The sequence below is a fragment of the Suricata suricatta genome, chromosome 14 (genome assembly GCF_006229205.1).
Source record: "Suricata suricatta isolate VVHF042 chromosome 14, meerkat_22Aug2017_6uvM2_HiC, whole genome shotgun sequence".
Classification (NCBI taxonomy): Eukaryota; Metazoa; Chordata; class Mammalia; order Carnivora; family Herpestidae; genus Suricata; species Suricata suricatta.
The window spans coordinates 13288453-13308597 of record NC_043713.1 but is presented as its reverse complement, the minus strand read 5'-3'; the positions used below and the strand labels follow the sequence as shown (position 1 = coordinate 13308597).

Genomic DNA, 20145 nt, shown 5'->3' with positions numbered 1-20145 from the left:
TCCATTAGTTTCTGTGCAGTAACAACACCCCTCCTGCAGGGTCCCTTTTGTAGAGAAGACTTGAATTTGAATCTTTTAATTACAGTAATAAAATGTGAGGAAAGCTGATTTTCAAAGTTAACACCTTAGAGTCATGGAAGGGGTACACAGTGGAGTGGATCATCAGCTGGTCATGGCTTAGGATGCAGTAACACTTGTCCTAACCAGACATAGCATTTCATAGATTCCAGGACTCCTAGCGCCTTGGCTTCCAGGCTCTTCTGTTCAGTGTGGGAAGGCTCCTTCGTGTCCAGCCGTGCGATAGAAAGGAGCCCCCAGGAGGAAGAGTAAAGAGGTCACAGGAAGATGGCTATTGGACCACTTGGGCAACAGGCTGATCTAACTTTTTTTTCCCCAGAAGTGAAACCATACCACTAGATTACAGAAACTTAAAAATAAGCCCATTTACAGATTTTTGCAAATAAGTTTAACTTTTATTCACTTCTTCCTATGGGAAATCCATTAGAAGATAATTCTTTTCCTCAGAAAAACAGTGGTTTTTTTTGTTGTTGATTTATTTATTTTGAGAGAATTATGTGCACACATGCAGGCGGGGGAGGGACAGAGAGAGGGTGAGAGAGAATCCCAAGCAGGCTCCGCGCTGTCAGCTTAGAGCACGGTTGGTGCTTGAACTCACGAACTGTGAGATCCTAACCTGAGCCAAAACCAAGAGTCAGACGCTTAACCGACTGAGCTACCCAGGGGCCCCCAATATGCTTTTTAAATTAAACTGCCACATAAATTTGCCTTACAGTCTAAACTGAGACTCTTGTGGGTTTATATTATGTGAAATTAACACCTGTCTTTTCTTTTATGTGCAGGCAGCTATTTTCAACTTCATCCCAAGCTTTTCTACAGAGTCAGAAAGTGCACAGCTTCTTTCAGTCCATATCACCAGACCCTCTGCACAGCCTCAGTAAGCACCTTCTCCTCTCTAGAAACCGGATGTGTCCTTGCTTAGCGTTCCTGTCCCTGTGCTGCCTTGTATGGGACTGGCGGTGGAGGAATAGTGGCGTGCGGTTCAGAAACATCTGTAGTTTTCGGTGAAACCAACTCTGCAGTGTTACAGGAAACAGTGTGTGAAAGCTCCTGTGTCAGAGCAGACTGATGGCAAGGGAAAGGCCAGCTGTCTCCGTCTCGTGGACACACTGGGTCCCCCGGGGCCCCGTCACGCCTGGCGTACCGGCGGCAGAGGTGCCGCCCCTCCGGGCGCGGGCTGTGTAACCTCGTAGACTCTGCCTTTCCTCCCGGCTCCCCTGTTCCCACAGTGACCCAGGCGTTCCTCTTTCCACATCTCCTCTTCACACTCGGTCATTTACAGGCCAAGCTACGCCAGACACAGGATGCCTTCCTTGCTGCCCCTCCTTCCCCGTCCCGTTGCGGGCTGTTAAGCCTTTCTTCCATGCACACCCTGCGCAGAGCCTCACACGTCTCTCCAGTTCTGGTTTCTCACTTTACTTTAACCATTCCCAGGATTACCTCAGGGGTCAGGTGGTTAATCCCCTCTTCAAAACCTTAAAAGTTTGGTTTGAAATTCAAGCCTTGCCGTGAGCCTCCTAGTGCCCCATGGCCAGTCTCTCAGGCTCTGGCCGCTTGAAGGCTTGGCATCCACTCAGTACACCTGCCATTTCCAGTCCCTGTGTGTCAGCTCATTCTGCACCCGAACTTCTAAAGGTCCTTCCTTTCGGCACAGCCTGTTAAAATCACACCTGTTTTAAGATGCAACTGAAATGTTACCTCCTGAAGATTTTTCCCCATTGTTTCCTTCTGTTCCTGTAGGTTGCTTTTGCCCTCATGTTTCCTCCTTCATCACAGTCGGCCTTGTGCGTACTTCTGTGCACATCTGTCTCAACTGCCTTTTTAAGCAGCTATTTTGCCAGGAACATTGATGTGTGTGTTAGGAGCATGTGCTGACTTCAAGCACAGCCGTGTGGCAAGTGGCTGTTCGTTTCTTTTTTTTTAACCTTCCTTCTACCAACAAAGTCCTGTTTCCTTGTACCTAAAGAGGAAAGAAAATGCATATTTCCTTATTTTGAGGTGGAAGGAAAAGAATTTTTAAGAAGTAATATGATTGGATATGATAACGTGGGTTAACTTTTAAGGTTTCTCTCGTGTGTGTGTGTGTGTGTGTGTGTGTGTGTGTGTGTGTGTGTGAGAGAGAGAGAGAGAGAGAGAGAGAGAGAAAGAGAGAGAGAGAGAGAGCGCGCGAGCGAGGGAGGGAGAGATTGTTGCTGACTAGTTGATGAGACGAGATCAGTGACTCCATGGTTCGCTTCGTGTCCGAACAGTGGCAGTAGCTGGTGGTTTTTTAAAGAGAGTCCTAATCGCCTCAGCGCTGCACAGATTTAACAGTCAGTGCTTGCTTTCTGCTTGAGCCGAGTGTAAGTGCTTTGTAAGGAATATCATCTACAGATAGCATTTGTTTAATTCTGAAAACACAAAGTTAAAGTCTTAGTTCAAATTTTAACAAGTGGCCCTGGGAAACTGGCCCAAGTGAGTGGTGCATATATAAATAATAGAAAACTCATCACCAGAGCTTTAGGGTATTTAAATTGCACACACAGTGCTAAAGGGGGAAGTAGCTTGAAAGACATCAAATTGTTGCAGAATTAAAATGTATCAAAGGACATGTTTTGGGATTGTGGGAAATGTGGTCAGCATGTCTGAATTGTTTCACCACAGGACACGTTGTTGTCAAAGTCCATTTGCACTTTTTTGAAAAAAATGACAGCTCTACCTTTTTTCTCCGGGGACAGACAGTAGTATTCCTGACCATTGAGAAGATATGTTAACTCCTAAATGACTTCACTATATCGCACTCTGGAACCCCACCAGTCTGCGTCTTACCTGAGGTCTAGTCCTGGGCTTTCAGCAAGTGTCCCGTGGGCCACAGCTCTGTAATAGAATAGAAACTCGCTGTGGACACTCAGGAGGTCTTGTAGCACTTGGGCACTGCCACTTCTGCTTGTGTTTTATAAAAGGGATGCTTCACCACACATTAGAAACTTGACAAGTCTTCCGCACCAACGCTGTGTGCGAAGCGCTGATCTAGTGGGTCCCCTCCCACTGCGCGTGAGCCCCCGGGGCTGGCGGAGTGAAGCCGCTTGCTCCAGACCTCTGGTGTTCATGGGGACAGCAGGCTCCCTGATGCAGGGTCCCCACGCCCAGGCCCTGTTTTGTGTTGTGTCACCTTGGTCCTACCTAGTAGGAATGTTCTCTTTACCACTGACTCTCCACTCTCCCTTCAGGACAGAAGGAATCATTCTGTGTGTTTTCTTTATCTGTTGCCTTTTTTCTAAAAAGTAAATGGTATTAAATACTTCTGCAGATAACTTCCAGTCCTCTCTGAAGACTTCAAAAATATTAGAACACTTAAAGGAAGACAGCTCAGAAGCTTCAAGTCAAGAAGAAGGTAAGCGTGGATTCACTGGAATAAGTCGTTCTGCCTGATTCAGGCACAGGGATGGGCAAACAGACCATTAGAACAGATTAAGGAGCCAAGAAACAGACATGGGAGCTTGGAATGTGACAGGTGGCATTATAAATAAATGAGGGAAAAATAGACTATTCAATAAATGATGTTGGCTGGCCTTCCAATTGAAAAAATATATATAATTAGATCCCTACTTATATCATGCACAAAAATTTCAAGTAAATACCAAAAGAAACGTACATCTAACCTTAATGTAGTATATAAAATGTAAAACCGAACTTTTAAATGTTAATAATCTGGGACAAGAAGGCTTTCTTGATAAAGCAGAGCGTGACTGTGGTGGATGGAGATCTTTCTATTCTAAATCAGAACTGAACTTGTAACCAAACAACAGGCAGTTAGAAGTTATTTACGGGGTATTCACAGTTGAGGAAAGACTACATCCAGACAATAGAAAGGTGCGTCCAAAAACTCAGTGAGAGCATCTTCTAATTGACAGTAAGGACAAAAGATAAAGATAGTTAATTCACAGAAAAAGAAACGTGAGCGTCTATCACACTACCCCCGAGTGGTCCGAAAGCCGCACACGGTAAAACAACGAGGTATCCTTCCATGCCCATCCGGTTGGCAACACATTTTTCGGTCTGACATCACCAGGGGTGTGAAGTAATGGGGGCTCTGATCTGCTGTGGAAGGGAATGTAAACTGGTACAACTCATTTGGGTGGAAACTTGACACTGTGTGGTGAGGTTGGAAGTAATTAATTTTATGCTACTATCCAGTTCCGCTGCTGTGAAAATGATCAACGTGTTCGGGGGACAGAGACTGAAGTCCTCCCAGCAGCCTTGTGTGAAATAGCAAATACCCGGGTCTGGCCGAGTGCTGTAAATCTTCATAAAAACACACACCCGAATATTTAAGCTGGTTTATCTCTGTGGAGGGGGGAAGTCGGATGGAATGGAGAAAGGCCTTTAGTTGTTTCTGTGATATATTTTGTTTCTTAATAAAAGGAGGCAAATATAATTGACCCTTGACCAACAGAGAAGTTAAAGGTACTGACCCCCTCGCAGTCGAAAACCCATGTATAACTTCTGACTCCCTCAGAACTTAACTCTCACTAGCCTGCTATTTGATCAGAAGCCTTACCAAAAATGTAAACAGTCCGTTAACACGTAGTCTGTGTTTTAGAGGTATTATGGTACTGTATTCTCATAATAAAAGTAAGCTAGAGAAAAAATGTTGAGAGAATCATAAGGCAGGGAAACTAGGTTTGCAGTACTGATTTATTGGGGAAGAAAAATCTGTGTATCCCTCGCAGTTCAGACCGTGGTGTTCAAGCTTTGTAGAGCAATCTGGGAGGTGGGTATGCAGGTGTTTCTTATACTGATAGGTAGGCGTTTTTGAATGTTTGAGACCCTTCATTTTTTTTTTTAATGGTTAAAAAAAGAGCCGAAAACAGAAGGTTGTGGTTCTACAGTGGCAGGCTCGAGGCAAACTTTCCTCGTTTTGGACAAAGCCGGTTGGCTCTCAGGTGGATCGCATATTGAAGGAAGTTCATGAGTTTACTGTGTCTTTGAAAAACTGTCCCTTTAAGGAGTTTTCTGTGAAAAATGCCTAGAAGCGTTCTGCATGGTCTGGTGACACTGTCACTGTCACATGAGTTGGTTGCGTCATCCTTTCGGGTTTTTGGCAGCAGCATCGAGTATAATACATTGTGTCTTCCTCTACAGATGTGTTACAACACACCGTAATCCACAAGAAACACACCGGGAAGAGTCCCCTTGTGAAGTATGTATCTGATTCCTAAAACACAGTGTCTTTGTACATTAAAAAGTGTTTTTTTTTTATTGTATTTGTTTATTTTTGAGAGACAGAGCATGAGAGGGGGAGGGGGCAGAGGGAGAAGGAGACCTAGATTCTGAAGCAGGCTCCAGGCTCTGAGCCCGATGCAGGGCATCGACTCACGAACCGTGCGATCATGACCTGAGCCGAAGTTTGACGCCTAACCGACTGAGCCACCCAGGCGCCCCTGTGCATTCTCAATTCACCGTGTCACATTTACTTTAAGTACTGAGACATTTGCCTGGAAGTCTGCCATTTTACTATTTGTTTGACCCACCTTTTCTGCGTTACCTTCCTTTTCTGTCCTATCTTGCTGTCGGGTGGTTTTATTCTGTTTTTCTGTTCTGTTAACCTTGAGAGTTATGTACTGTTTTCGATTCTTCTGGTGGTAACGAGGTCACGAGATTGTAGTCCACATCGGGACTCGCTGAGGTCTGTTATGAACGGTGCCGGCACCACCTGCCCCATGAGGACCTTTATGCGCTGGTACTGCACGTACCCCTCCCACCGTCCAGACCGTGGCTGTCCTGTGCCTTAGCCTCCCTGTAGTTTAGACCTCGTGCAGCCTGCCTTCCCATCAACCGGACTTGACTGCTCCAGCGCCTGCATTCTTTCCCGCGTGTCTGAGCGTCTCTCCGTGATGGTTTGGTTCTGCTGAAGGGCGGGAGTAGCCCTGCAGCCCTGTCTCCCGGTGATGCACGCACTTTGCTTCTTTTGCCTGCACTTTGGCTGGATGTGGGATTCTAGGTTGGCAATGACTTTCTGTGAGTGCCTTGAAAGTCAGGTTTTACCGTATTCCTGTTTCATGCCATTGCTCCCTCACATCATAGCCTCAGCCTGGCTCTAGGACCCTCTTCATCTTTCTCCTGTCCCACCCAAGCTATAAGACTTTCTGCCCCCTGCCTCATTCCCCCCAATTCTGGGGACTTAGTTGGTCCTCAGACCAGCACAGTCCAGAAATGCAAGTTAATTTGCCCAGGAGGTTGGGTCAGCCTTCAACTGATGGGGAGGCTCCAGCTTCCTGGCCTTTGGAAAGAGAATTCTGGGAGGTCCAACCAGTTTGAGCCTCTGTTGCTTATGTTGGCATCCTCAGCAATGACCCTTAATAAGTCGGTTTTTCCTCTTTTCCTGTTTCCTTCTGCACACTTCCTGTTCCTGCTTCCTGGGCTCGCCTCCCATATCAACTGTGCCGTCCCAGGCTCTGCTTCCGGAGGGACTGACACCACTGGCGTTCATTGTTTCAGGCTTCTTGTTGCTCTCTGGAAGCAGATGCGCTTTTCAAAGTCTCCTTGATTTTTCAGATTTTCTCTTCTGGTTTTGAGCACTTTGCTATGGTATAGTTTGTAGCTGTCTTTGAATGAATTCTACTTCTAAAGACTGAAGCCTGATACCTTTTGGTTTTAGAAAAGTACAAGGCACTGCCTTTTCAGATGCTGCTTCTGCCTCATTCTCTTGTTTTCTCTTCTGGGACTTGGGGGGCTTGGTGTGTGAGACTTTCTACCAGGCCCCGTGGGTCTCCCAAGCTTTGCTGTGTTCTCTGTATTTTCTTCCTCTCCAGCTCCAGTCTAGTTTCTTCTAGCCAGAGTTCCTCCTTATAGACTTTGTTCATCTGTTTCTGTCCATTGACTTCTTAATTTCAGTTTCTTTTACAGTCCCAGAATGTAAATGTGGGTCTTTTTTTAATATTTCTTGGGACACTTCCCAAATTTCCCACCTTCTTGTGTCGCTGACACATGAAGCATCGTTATTTTAAAGGCCATGTCCTGTAACTCCTATTTCTGGATTCTCTTTGAGTCTTTCTGTTTTCCGTTTCTTCTGTTTTTCAGTCACACTGTCCTGTCCTTTAACATGCCTTCGATACACACAGTACTCAGCCGCCCTCTCAAGGTCAGGGTCGTGCCCCAGCTGTAAGTGGTACGGATGACCATATATGGTGTCTGAAGTCAACAGGCATTTGTTATTAGTTTTCTTAGAGACAGGTGTTGTTTGTTAGATAAGATAGTGGTTGATAATTTATTCTCATAGTATTGGTTTTTTTGTCCGTAGAGACCTCACTAGGCATCCTTGTAAAAAATAACATACTGAAGAAACGGTTACTCGAGCTCTTTCACTGCATGATGTAGTACAGGTTTGATTATTGAGGACGGACTTTCACACCTTACACACTTCTCCTGGCAGCACCATCGGTACAAGTTGTTCTCCGTTGGATGGGCTCACTGTGCAGTATTCTGAGCAGAATGGAGTTGTGGATTGGAGGAAGCAGAGCTGCCCCCCTCTTCAGCACCCGGAGCACTGTGTGGCCTTAGCTGACCAGGTACGTGCGCGTTCTGTTCTCGTCTCCTTGCGTTGCTGCCCTAGTAGCAAGAGTTGGGTTCTCTCAGCATTATTATGTCAGATCGTGTAGCTGTTAGACTTTCATCTGAATTGGAATACATGGTCTACACTCTTCTGAGACCTAAAAAAAGTATCTTGAGATTGCCTTATCGAGATTGCCTTTATTGAGTACATTTTAATACGAATCTTATAGTGTTTATTCTAACTAGGGACACATCAAATGGTTCTGTCAGATTTTTCTCTGCTTTTGGAAGAGTCTTCACATTTCAATCACTGTCTTGCTGTTGGTGTTGTGAGTCTTGAGCCTGACTGCCCTCATGAGAAGTTGGGGCAGTCTCCCCACACTCCTGAATGTAGTTCGGAAAGACTTGCTTTCTCAGGAGGTGAGGTAACCAGAGTGCAGAGTGCTCCGAGCCCGGGCGATGCAGAGGAAGGCTGCAGAGAGAGCCACCGCCTTTTCAGGAAACACATCTGCCAGCCTGATGTTTACTTCTGGCCCACACTCGGCGCCAGATGTTCCCTTGGCCGGAACGTGGCTGTACAAACGAAGGCCTTGCGGCGTGTTTTGAGAAATTGTATTTACCGTCGTCATACTTGATGACCCGGTTCCAGCCTCCGCTCTGTGTCAGCGTCTACACCTTTCCTGCTTAACGTTGGTAGAGCTGTGCTTCACTTCCAAAGAGTACTGTTGAATGTGTTCAGCAAATGCCAGGTGCTTGACTGTGTTTTACTTTGTGTTCAGAAGAGAGAATACAGGGCCATTTTAAAAGCAAAATTCAAAATAGGTATTTTTCTTAGATTAGTAGTATTAGAGAATGTGCAGATCTTAGTGGTTCAAGTAGGTATCTTCAAGAAATAGGTTAGAAATCAGAACCTATTAACTATATAACCGAGAATGTGTCGTTTTAATGTTTGGTAGGAGAATAGAAGGAGATCTATATGAGTGTGGGTTAATATTAGTCCGTCTGATTTCATTTTATTCTTTTCATTAGCATTCAACCGAAAAACGAAGCTTATCTTCAATAAATAAGAAGAAAGGAAAGCCACAAATAGAAAAGTAGGTTCAATTTAATGTTTCCAGTAATAGGAATTGGTAAGAAAGGCAACATGCTAGGATTTGACTATGGACATGTTTAGTTTATATGGTGTAAATAGTATTTTTCCTTATATTTTTATATAGACTTAATTTTTTAAATTCAAAATAGTCAGCAAATGCAAATGATCAAAATAAAGCTATTGTCAAATATATTCAGCTTGGAGAGGCAAAACTCTCAGAACTGTACACCAAAGGGCAAAATTTTTTTTACTATAGAAGAATTGAGGGGAATTTTAGTAATACTACGTACTGTGTTCTCTAGTGAGCCTTATAAAAACATGTCAGTAATGTGTATTTTGGGTTTAGGGAGAAAATTAAGAAAACTGACAACAGATTGAATAGTAGAATAAATGGGATCAGATTGTCTGCTTCTCAGCATGCCCACGGTGGTTCCGTGAAAGGTAAGAAAGTTTTTCTTCCAGATGCCCGTCACCTGCCTATAGTTCGCCTGATGCCTGTTACAGTGGTTATCGAGCTGTGGTGTCAAATCCTGGGATTATACTGCTCTCTCGCAAGACGGAGTATAGCAGTTTCTGAATTAAGCCGTTCTGAGGTATTAACGGGGCTGGTTTAGGAAACCAGAATCAGCTGTAGAGGTGATCCTTTCCTTGCCCCCGTCACACTTCCCCACCTTTTCCTTCCTCTAAAGGCCACGGGCTCCCCACTCTCGCTTCCGAGCCTGTCCCCGCCCCAGAGCACAGGTGCGGCCCCTGGAAGGCCTTTCCTGCCCTCCCGGGAGCCCGACCCCATCCCCGTGTAATCTTGTTGACGTTTTCATGTTTCAGTGACTGTCCTTTGTGGGCGTTTAGAGTTCTAGGGGAATGTGGACACTCATGTTTTTACGGGATTTTTATGGTTTCCACTTACCTACTTTTAGCTTAAGTACTTATTTTTAGATTTTGTATTCATTTGAGAAATCTCCTTTCTGCCGGTTCATGAATAACTTTCCTGTGTTATGTGTGTTGTTAATAAAGATAAAAGAGATTAAAAGCCCATAGACCTCTACGGGGATATTTTATTCATGTGTGTACCTAACACATTTGTAGATTGGACTGATTTCACAAGTTAAGGATTTTTATTGATTTAAATTTTATTCAAGGATTAGTACATTCAGTTGTGATACACCGTAAATAACTGGAATATTTTGTTTTTAATGGAGTGTGTTGTTAAGCCAGGTACTTACTCAGAGAGCTTGAATGTTGATCCAGGAAATACGGTTACATTTTGACTCTAAAATCAACTGGCCAACTTACTGAATTAACTAACCGAACTGTCCTTGGGGGAAAAATGACACAGGGGGAAAAATACATCGTTTAGGAGGATATTGTAACACTTAACTGTCTTTGAGGTTTCCTGTGGTTGTGGCAGCTAAAAGGAGGAGGAAAAAGGCTAAAATAAAAATGACAAAAGGCCTCTGTCCGCGGGTGGGAGAAAATGACCTGTGGCAGGTAGCCCTGCCTCCGTAGCTCCTCCTCCAGCTCACTTTCTGCACGCCCGCATGTCTGCCCCTCGATTACAGACAAAACAGGGGCCCCCCCCAGTTAAATGTCTGTCAGATGTACCCCACCCGCAGAGGACCGCGCCGGCGCCCACCCGTCACGTGATCCAGGACGCCTGCTCCCGGAGAGGCACGCGGCGCTGCTCTGCTCTCTCGCCTCCTGTGTGCAGAGCAGTTCTGCGGGCTTTGCTCTTAGACGCACGTGCGTGTGAATCTTGCACCCCGCCAGTTTCATTACTGTGTGGCCTCTCGCCAGCCTGAGTTTTCTCATTTGGAAAACCGGATTAATAACCTACCGCCCTGGATCGTAAGGATCAAATATGGCAACATCTGAAAAGCACTTAGCTAGTGCTGAGCATGTACGTGTGTAATAATTTAGTTCTTTTCCTTGTTCTAAGTTAGAAGAAAACATACATTTTCAGGTTAGTAAGAACTTTTAAATATCACCCCAAACTCCAATTCCCTTTTCTCTTTTTTTCCAATATTCTGAAAATACAACCTCAAGATTTCTTAAGCTACGCCTTACTCTGTGTCATGAAGCGACTGTAAATAAAATACTTTCTACAGCCTTGTGTTGATATCAAATACTAGGTTATAAAGAAGGAATTACCTTTAAGCACTCAGTAAACATAAGATATATTTAAGATTTTTTTTCCTGTGGAACAAATCCTACATGTCATAAGGTGTAGTGGGTAGTGTATTGGAGTTAAAAACATCAGCTCCTTCTGAATAGTAGCTTGTTTGGGTCTTAATTTTAAAATTTAACTTCTACTTTGAGTAATAAGACATTTATATATCAAAATTCTAAAGAAGTAGAAGGGACCAGGAGTCCCTCACTGCCTCCCTTCATGGTGTGTCCCCCGAAAAACGTGCTATTTGTCATCTGTTTTCCTTCCATTGTGTTTGTTTTTAAGACCTCAGGCTTTAAGTCTCTCTGCTGAAAGGACGTGGGCTCTACTTCAACTGCATCATTAAGACCTTTGTCCCACTGCATCGCCTATGTGTCTTCTGCCCCAGTAGTCTGCTGATTGTGGCACCAGGAAGTTTGGGGGCAGTGAGATGGTTGACCACTTAGTAGTTCTTATAGAAGATGGCAGTGACTTCAGAGTCCCCAGCTTCCTTTTGTCTTAATAACATGTGCAGCCTTTTACTCCTTGAGATGTGATCGTAGACAGAAAGGTTTATGCTTCTGTTCAAAAGGACAGTGTGTTGGGGCACCGGGGCCGGGGGGGCGGGGAGTGGGGTGGGGAGGGCGGAGCTCGGTCACTTAAGCATCTGGCTCTTGACTTCAGCTCAGGTCATGACCTTGTCGCTCATGAGTTCAAGCCCCACATTGGCCTCTGTGCTGACAGTGTGGACGGAGCCTGCTTGAGATTCCCTCTCTCCCTCTCTGCCCTTTCCCTGGTCATGTGCTCTGTTTCTTTTTCTCTCAAAATAAATAAACTTAAAAAAAAAAAAAAAGGACAACACATGAAACATCCTTTGGCATAATTGTTTCACGCTCCCCTTCCACACCTTCTGACTTCAGAGGGTCACGTAATAATGATTTCTGATGATAAAAATTCCACAGACTGCACCTTCCAGGTCATCAAAAAGGGAATTCTGTTCAGTATAGATTTAGATTTTTATATTTAGTTATTGGAAAACTGCAAATTATTACATTGGCAGTTTGGTGATGAGAATATTTGCTGGGTAATAAAAATCTAGAGTAAATCATTCTATAAACTCGTTTTGAGAATTAGCTGCTTTTTTATTTTTTATCTTAACATATTCTGAAACTTAACTCCCCTGGGGGCTCCCTTACAGCCCATCATTTCTGGCTCGAGATTGTCACTGAATTTCTGATTCTCTTCGTTGACTTGTTCAGTTTGTTCATTATGCTGGTTGGAACACTTATGTGCACAGTTTGCCACAGTTTCAGACGTTTCGTTTTTAGTGGTCCAGCATTGATGCCAGGCTTCTTGGCCGCTGTGGCACATTAGATGGTCATCAGATCACCACTGCCGTTCACTTGCATCCCTTTCCTTAGTTGTGTTGTGACTGGGAATTTGGAACCTATTACCGTGGTGAGTGTGCTCCAGGTGACTTTTCTGTAAAATCACTACTTGCCCAAGTCACACCTCCGCCATTTTCCTTACAGCCTCACGAGATCGTGTGCAGTTTGCCCTTGGCAGTTTGGCATTTTATTACCCAAAGGGAACCCACATCATCTGCATTCTTAGTGACTTTATTTAATATTGAGTCCATTTGAGTGATTGGGCCAGGCGAGGCCATCTTTAACAGTACTAACCCTGTTCTAAATGTAATGCTTTCAAAAGACTCCGATTAGTCAACCAACTTGTATATTACCGAAACCATGTCTTTTTTCTAACACCTACTTTGTCCAAGTGATTACCTTGTGCTGGTTCTGCCGGGCTGCCGTAGCGAGGGGCCACTCGTCTGCAGTCCTGACATCCCTCCAGAATTCCCTCTGTGGGGCGTTCTGTCCTAAACCTGTGTTGAGCGCTTGCTGCGAGGCAGAATCTCCGCGAGCTCAGCTGGCCTCACAGAAATGAACAGAACGGCGCTGAGTCTGGGCCAGGGCAGGAGTGTCCGGGACTGGGTGTACCAGCACTCTCTGCTCTGTGCTCCGGACAGACCTGGCTGAGTGAGCGCGGCAGGTCCGCCCTGCACCCCCGCCCCACCTGCTGTCGGCTCCTGGGCGGAACTCGGACTCATGAGTCTACTAGATGAGGAGCATCCTACTCTTCTTAAATACTCAGACAGAGTGATTTGCCCAAATAAGTGTTTTTGGCTGTCAGTTCTATCCTTGAGTTCTGTTAAAGATGAATTTTCCAACAAGCTCTGCAGAGTTACAACATCTAGATGTAGAAAATGGTTCAGTGTGCTGTTACTGAGCAGGCCCTGCACTGGACGTTACCTCTCCTTGTTTCAAGTTTGTAAGATTGACTTTTCCTTGTGCCTTTGACTTAACAATTTACTTGTTATTCAATTATTTTCAATTAAAATTGTGTTGTAATAATTTTTACCTAGGTCAAGGACCAGTGATTATAGAAAAACTAAAAACATTTTACAGCTGTAACTAATTTTTTTTAATTCTTTTTTTTTAAATGTTTATTTTTGAGAGAGAGAGACAAAGTGTGAGCAGGGCAGGGGCAGAGAGAGAGGGAGACATAGAATCAGAAGCAGGCTCCAGGCTCTGAGCTGTCAGCACAGAGCCTGACGTGGGGCTTGAATTCAGTGAGCTGTGAGGTAATGACCTGAGCCAAAGTCAGACGCTTAACCGACTGAGCCACCCAGGCGCCCCGGCGCTGATTCAAATGTTTCAATGCAGAAATTAATTTACTTACCATGATTTTTTAAGAATAGAATTGTTATTTTTAGATGTGAACTTGGATGTTGGATCTGGACGTGACACGTGTGGAGAGACCTCTTCAGAGAGCTACAGCTCTCCCTCGAGTCCACGGCATGATGGGAGAGAGAGCTTTGAAAGCGAAGAAGAGAAAGACCGAGGTTTGCACTTTGGAAGGGATGTGGGGGTGGTGGAGGGAAATGGTGTCGTCTCTTAGCATCCGTCTAACATAAGTAATTTTATGCTTCTGTAACTGTCACTGTTGGTTTTAAATTTAATTGGTTTTGAGGGTCTTACAGACCACTGACTCGGCATTTCCTAGCAGTGTTGATTTTTTTTTAAGCTTATTTCACTGCATATGAAATTAAGTAGAAAGAAGAGTCATAGTAAAATAGTTTAGTATAAAAAGTTTGAAAATGTGTATGTTGCTGGAGGTACATGTTTAGAATTTTCCAACTTCCTGATGGGTTGATTGCTTTTATCATTATAAAATACCCTTTTTTTTGTCTCTAGTAACTGGTTTTGGCCTATCGTCTATTTTATCTCAGAGTAATAGAGCCACTCTAGCTCTCTTTTGGGTATAGGGCACTACTTTTTCCATCCTTTCACTTTAAAAAATGTTTTTATGTTTGTTTGTTTGTTGAGAGGCGGAGAGAAATCCCGAGCAGGCCCCGCACTGTCAGCGCAGAGCCCAGTGTGGGCCTCGAACTCACGAACCGTGAGATCTGGAGCTGAAACCAAGAGTGGGGCGCTTAACCAGCTGAGCCCCCCAGGCGCCACTTTCCATCCGTTTCCCTTTCAGACCGTTTGTGTCTTTGAATCTAAAGTGTGTCTCTTACAATAAGACAGCTTATAGTTGGATTATGGCTTTTTAGCCACGCTACCCATCTCTGCCATTTGATTGCAGTGTTTAATCCACTTAATTTTACTGCAATAACTGATAATGTAGAAATCACATCTGCCATTTTGCTGTTCGTTTTCTGTATGTATCAGGTCTTCAGTTCCTCCTCAAACAGGAGATCAGAGTCGGCCAAAGTGAGACTATAGTGCTTTCTTCGTGCTATCGTGGGTTTACATACAGCCCTAGACATGAGCCTGGCCTCCTAGGTCTTCTAGAATATGTGGAAGCTTTTCAAAGCTCCTTGCGGACACCTCATTCTTCAATTTTTTCTTCTAAGGTTTTTGGTCAGCCTCTTTGTAGTCCCAGCCGGTAAGGCTGCCTCAGGCAGCCAAGTTGTTAAACATTTGCTGCTGATTGTGACACATGCCCTGTGGGTAGCGACCTCTAGCTGCTAGATGGACAGTGGCAGTTCTTTGGGTACGGAGCTTCTAGATAGCTCCACCGAAGCTGCTTCTGGGGACTGCTAGGCTGCTCCTTCTTAGAGCTGCTGCGGTAGCACAGTCATCCATTTATAAGGCTCCTTCCGAGCTGGAGAAAGTACTGGAACTGGGGACGGTAACGTGCCACAGTGCTCAGTGTTCTTAAGAGGTTCAATAGGTCTTGGTGAGTAGACACTCCGCAGATTGCTATAAGCCTTCAGTTAATTTCCAGAGTTCTAAAAACGTTGATTTTGACAGTTTTTGCTAGCATTCTTGTTCCTTTTATGCAGGAGTGCAGTGTCAGACATCCTTACCCTATGTTCTGGAAACGAGGTCTCACAAATGCGTATGTTGAATGGAGGTGTCATTCTTTACACATGGTAAACACATTCGCTTAGTAATAAGGTGTGCCAAGGCAGTGGGAGGTATGGAACGACTTCCGTTGGGCCGCCTAAGATCTGGAGGGACCCGTCTCCCATAGCTCTCAGAGACCCGAGCTGCCGTGTCCGTGTCCGGTCACGTCCTCGGGAGCTACGGCCCGAAGCGCTGCCGCATCACATGCGAGTAAAGCCGACCTTGACTCTCGGCTGTTGTGAAGTCCCGTCAGACGTAGCGTGCAGGGACTCTGCCTCCAGTCCTGCTCACCTGAGGCGGCACTCTCCTTCTGGTCGCAGTTTTCTTGTGAAAGAAAAAAGTGGGAAGAACCGCCTAGAGCTATTATGAAGGTTAAATGAGAGAATCCTGAATAGACCAGCACTCAGTGTGTCTCGTTTCACATGCCAAGCTTCATTCTGGAGGACCTACCGGTACACCCGGGGCTCCAAGTGAGCAGCGCCATCTGGCCTCTTGGCCGAACTGTGACGAGTGCCTCCCTCTCCTGCCGTCAGATGGGGCGAGTGGGTGGCTTGTTAGCTGGAGGAACTTGCCCTTTTTCGGAAGGCTCAGTTATCAAGTGGCTAAATGAGCCTTCCGTAAATGAAGACTCATTTGGAATATCTAAATCCGGCACGGGGAAGATGTCCACTGCGGTAGAAAGCTCCAAGCGTTTTTAGAATGTTGAGTACATGAAAAGCTTCCTTTAAACAGCATGTGACTTGTTGCTGTTCTGTTGGTCATCATGGGGTCTTGTTTCGAGACTTTATACTTTTCAAAGTCAGTGCCAAGAAGGGAGAGACCATCTCTGATGAGCTACGTGAGTCCTTACAGTTTTTGGAAAACCATTTGGGATTATTTAAACTCATGGGGCCATTTGCTATGATGTAAGATTTAAAGAAAGCCCAGTTCAAGTGGAAATTTAGTTGACCACCTGAAAAATATTATCTTCTTTGGACTTAAATGCTTATCTTTGGGATGCCTGGGGGGCTCAGTCAGGTGAGCCTCCGGTTTCAGAGTTTCAGCGCAGGTCATGATCTCACAGCTTGGGAGTTCGAGCCCCACGTCAGGCTCCATGCTGATGCTGGAAGCCTGGAGGCTGTCTTCAGATTCTGTCTCCCTCGGTCTCTGCCCTGCACCCCCCGCCCCCCGGTGCTAGCGTGCGCACATGCGTGCACGCTCCCTCTCTCTCAAAAATAAATAAACTTATAAACCTAAAACTATTTCTTTTTTAAATTAACATCCAAGTTAGCATAGAATGCAATAATGATTTCAGGAATAGCATCCAGTGACTCATCCCCTACGTATAGCACCCAGTGCTCATACCAAGTGTCTTCTTTATGCCCCTTGCCCGTTTAGCCCATGCCTCTACCCCACGACCCTTCCAGAGCCCTCAGTTCTCTATATTTAGGAGTCTCTTATGTTTTTGCCCCCTCCCTGTTTTTACATTTTTGCTTCCCTTCCCTTGTGTTCATCTGTTTTGTATCTTATATTCCACATATGAATGAAGTCATATATTTGTTTTTGTCTAATTTTGCTTAGCATAATACTCTCTAGTTCCATCCATGTTGTTGCAAATGGTAAGATTTCATTCTTTCCGATTGCTGAGAAATACTCCATTGTATATATATACACACCAAATTTTCTTCATCCGTTCGTCAGTCAACAGACATCTGGGCTCTTCCCATGCTTTGGCTCCTGTCGATAGCACTGCAGTAAGCATAGGGGTGCATGTGCCCCCTTTGAAACAGCACACCTGCATCCTTTGGATAAACACCTAGTAGTGCGGTTGCTGGGTTGTAGGGTAGTTCTATTTTTAACTTTTTGAGGGCCCTCCATACTGTTTTCCAGCACAGCTGCACCAGTCTGCATTTCCCCCAGCAGTGCCACAGAGATCCTCTTTCTCTGAATCCTCGCCAACATCTCTCCTTGCCTGAGTTGTTCATTTCAGCCATTCTGACAGGTGTGAGATGGTATCCTGTTGTGGTTTTGATTTTTATTTCCCTGATGATGAGCGATGTTGAGCATTTTTTCATGTATCTCTTAGCCATCTCAGTGTCTTTGGAAGTGTCTGTTAATGTCTTTTGCCCATTTCTTCACTGGATTGTTTGTTTTTTTGGTGTTGAGTTTGGTAAGTTCTTTATAGATATTGGCTACTAACCCTTTATCTGATATGTCGTTTGTAAATATCTTCTCCCATTCCATCAGTTGCCTTTTAGTTTTGCTGAGTGTTTCCTTTGCTATTGTTTGCCTTGCTTCCACAGACGTGTTAAGAAGTTGCTGTAGCCAAGGTCAGAGAGGTTTTACCTGCTTTCTCCTCCAGGATTTTGATGGCTTCTTGTCTTATGTTTAGGTCTTTATACATTTGGAGTTTGTGTGTCTGGTGTGAGAAAGGGTCCCGGTTCATTCTTCTGCATGTCGCTGTCCTGTTTTCCCAGCACCATTTGCTGATGAGACTATCTTCATTCCATTGGATATTCTTTCCTGCTTTGTCGAAGATGAGTTGGCCATATGTTTGTGGGTCCATGAAACGTTTATCTTTAACTGTGTATTCCTCTGATGGTACAAATACAGATAGAACGCCTTGAATAAGTTATTAATTTTTGGATACTTTTTGTTTTGAAAAGTTTAGCTTCTAAGAAGCACCTCAGTTATTAAGGGGAGCTTATACTGGAGCCACTTACTAATAAATTGAATTTCAGTGTCACTAGGCAGGTTCTGTTTATCCTTTCTTGAGGAACATTGCGGGTATGATTGATTTTTAGTATTGTTTTCAAAAATGTTTAACAGCTGACTATAGCTATTTGCTACCTTAATAAATGTAAACATTTTATGTACATTATACAGTTCTGCCTGTATTAACAAAAAGACCTTAAAATGGGTACCGTATTTAATTACATGGTTTCCGTACATATTATTGCAGTATCTGGGTTTATGGTATTTAAATACCATGAACTAGACCTTCTCTTTTGCCCTCTTTATACCAAAAGTCATTTCTGTACACAAGCATGGGGGTGACGGCAGCAGTGACACCATGCGCAGAATCGTTTTGTATCTGCCCTTCATCGGGGGGCAGCGCTCTTCTGTTTGTCTTGCTTCTCGTGTTTCAACACCTTTTTTTTTTAATGACCGTAGGAGTAGCTTTATGTCCCCACTGAAGTATTTAAGAGTAAGAATGTTTGTTCCATTCTCTTCCATACCCTGCCTCTAGATATTTGGGTTAAACACCGTCTTGTGGTTGAGCTCCTTTAAATTGTACCGGGTGTGAGATGTCTGTGGAGACCTTGGGTTTGCCGGTCCAGAGCGCACATTAGGTGATTGGCCTGAAATTGATGAAGGTTAAAAAATATCCAGTCCTTTTCTCAGGAATAAGGTGATACTAAGTAAATCTGTCTTTATATTGTGCTTCATTCAGTCTCCAGTTAACCTCTTGTTGCGTGCCTCTCCACGGATTTTGTTTTAAATTAAAAACCTAATTGTTTTAGAGCAGTTTGAGGTTTACAGTAAGCTAAAGAGGAAGGTGCAGAGATTTCCCATGTGCTTCTCCCACACGAAGAGCCAATGCCGTTACCCACATCGCTCACTGGAGCGGTACGTCTTAGTCTAGGATGCCCCTCCGTTGACACATTATCATCACCCAAGCCCATCCTTTGCCTAAGGACTCGTTCTTGGTTGTTGCCCCTTCAGTGGCTCTGGACAAATGTGTGATGACTTCTCTTCACCCTCCTGATACCCTGCAGCTCGCTCTCACTGCCCCGAAACGCCCCTGTGCTCTGCTGCTTCTCCCCCTTCCCCACCACTCTTCTTTTCATTATCTCCCTGACTTTGCCTTTTCCACATTCTCCATATCCTTTAAATGAAGTCCGTAGACAGCCAGAAACTCTTTGCTGTCTGGTGACTGAGGGACACGTTTCCTCCACGTCCAGACTTCGGTGTTCATTTTAGACATACGTAAAATTTATCTCTAGCCTGAGATGGGCGTTCTGCTTTGACATCTATTGATACTTGTTTTCCATAGACACAGACAGCAATTCTGAGGATTCTGGGAATCCGTCAACAACCAGGTTTACGGGCTACGGTTCTGTCAACCAGACCGTCACTGTCAAGCCACCTGTTCAGATTGCTTCATTAGGAAGCGACAACGGAGGCCTTTTAGAAGATGCCCTAAATGCACCCAAGTATCAGCATATTTCTTTTATGCCAACTTTACACTGTGTCATGCACAACGGTGCCCAGAAGTCTGACGTCGGTGTCCCTCCACCCAAGTCCGCTGACGGCAAGACCATAGGGATGCTTGTTCCCAGTCCTGTTGCTATTTCTGCAATAAGGGAGTCTGCAAACTCTACCCCTGTTGGAGTACTGGGGCCAGCAGCTTCTGCCGGAGAACCCGAGAAACACCTGGAGTTACTGGCTTCCCCTTTGCCTCTTCCGTCAGCGTTCCTCGCACACGGCAGCGCCCCTGCTCTGCACCTGACAATTCAGAGGCTAAAGTTGCCGCCACCGCAGGGGTCCTCGGAGAGCTGCCCGGTCAACATCCCACAGCAGCCGCCCGCAAGTCTGAGCATCGGATCACCAAACACTGCCTTTCTCCCTGTCCACAGCCCGGGGAGCTTTCCGGGGTCTCCCATTGCTACCACGGACCCCATCGCCAAGTCTGCGTCCCCGGTGGTAGGACTCAATCAAATGGTGCCTCAACTCGAGGGAAGCACCGGGACAGTCCCTCAGCCCAGCAATGTGAAGGTTGTTGTCCCCGCAGCCGGCCTCTCGGCTGCACAGCCACCAGCATCCTACACCCTGCCGGGGCCCCCCCTTGGCACCGGCGCGCTGCCCAGCCAGAGCTCCGGCGCGCTCAGCCCAGC

General features: G+C 45.1%; 1 protein-coding gene across 1 annotated transcript in view; it reads left to right on the top strand.

The window, feature by feature from the left end:
• ZCCHC2 (zinc finger CCHC-type containing 2) overlaps nt 1-20145 on the top strand; it is a 58338-nt gene that overhangs the window by 35781 nt on the left and 2412 nt on the right. The window contains exons 6-13 of the mRNA XM_029921752.1: nt 861-955; nt 3368-3451; nt 5203-5260; nt 7493-7628; nt 8641-8705; nt 9051-9145; nt 13627-13755; nt 19305-20145. Coding sequence (XP_029777612.1) covers nt 861-955; nt 3368-3451; nt 5203-5260; nt 7493-7628; nt 8641-8705; nt 9051-9145; nt 13627-13755; nt 19305-20145 — 1503 coding nt within the window. The remainder of the gene's footprint in view (nt 1-860; nt 956-3367; nt 3452-5202; nt 5261-7492; nt 7629-8640; nt 8706-9050; nt 9146-13626; nt 13756-19304) is intronic.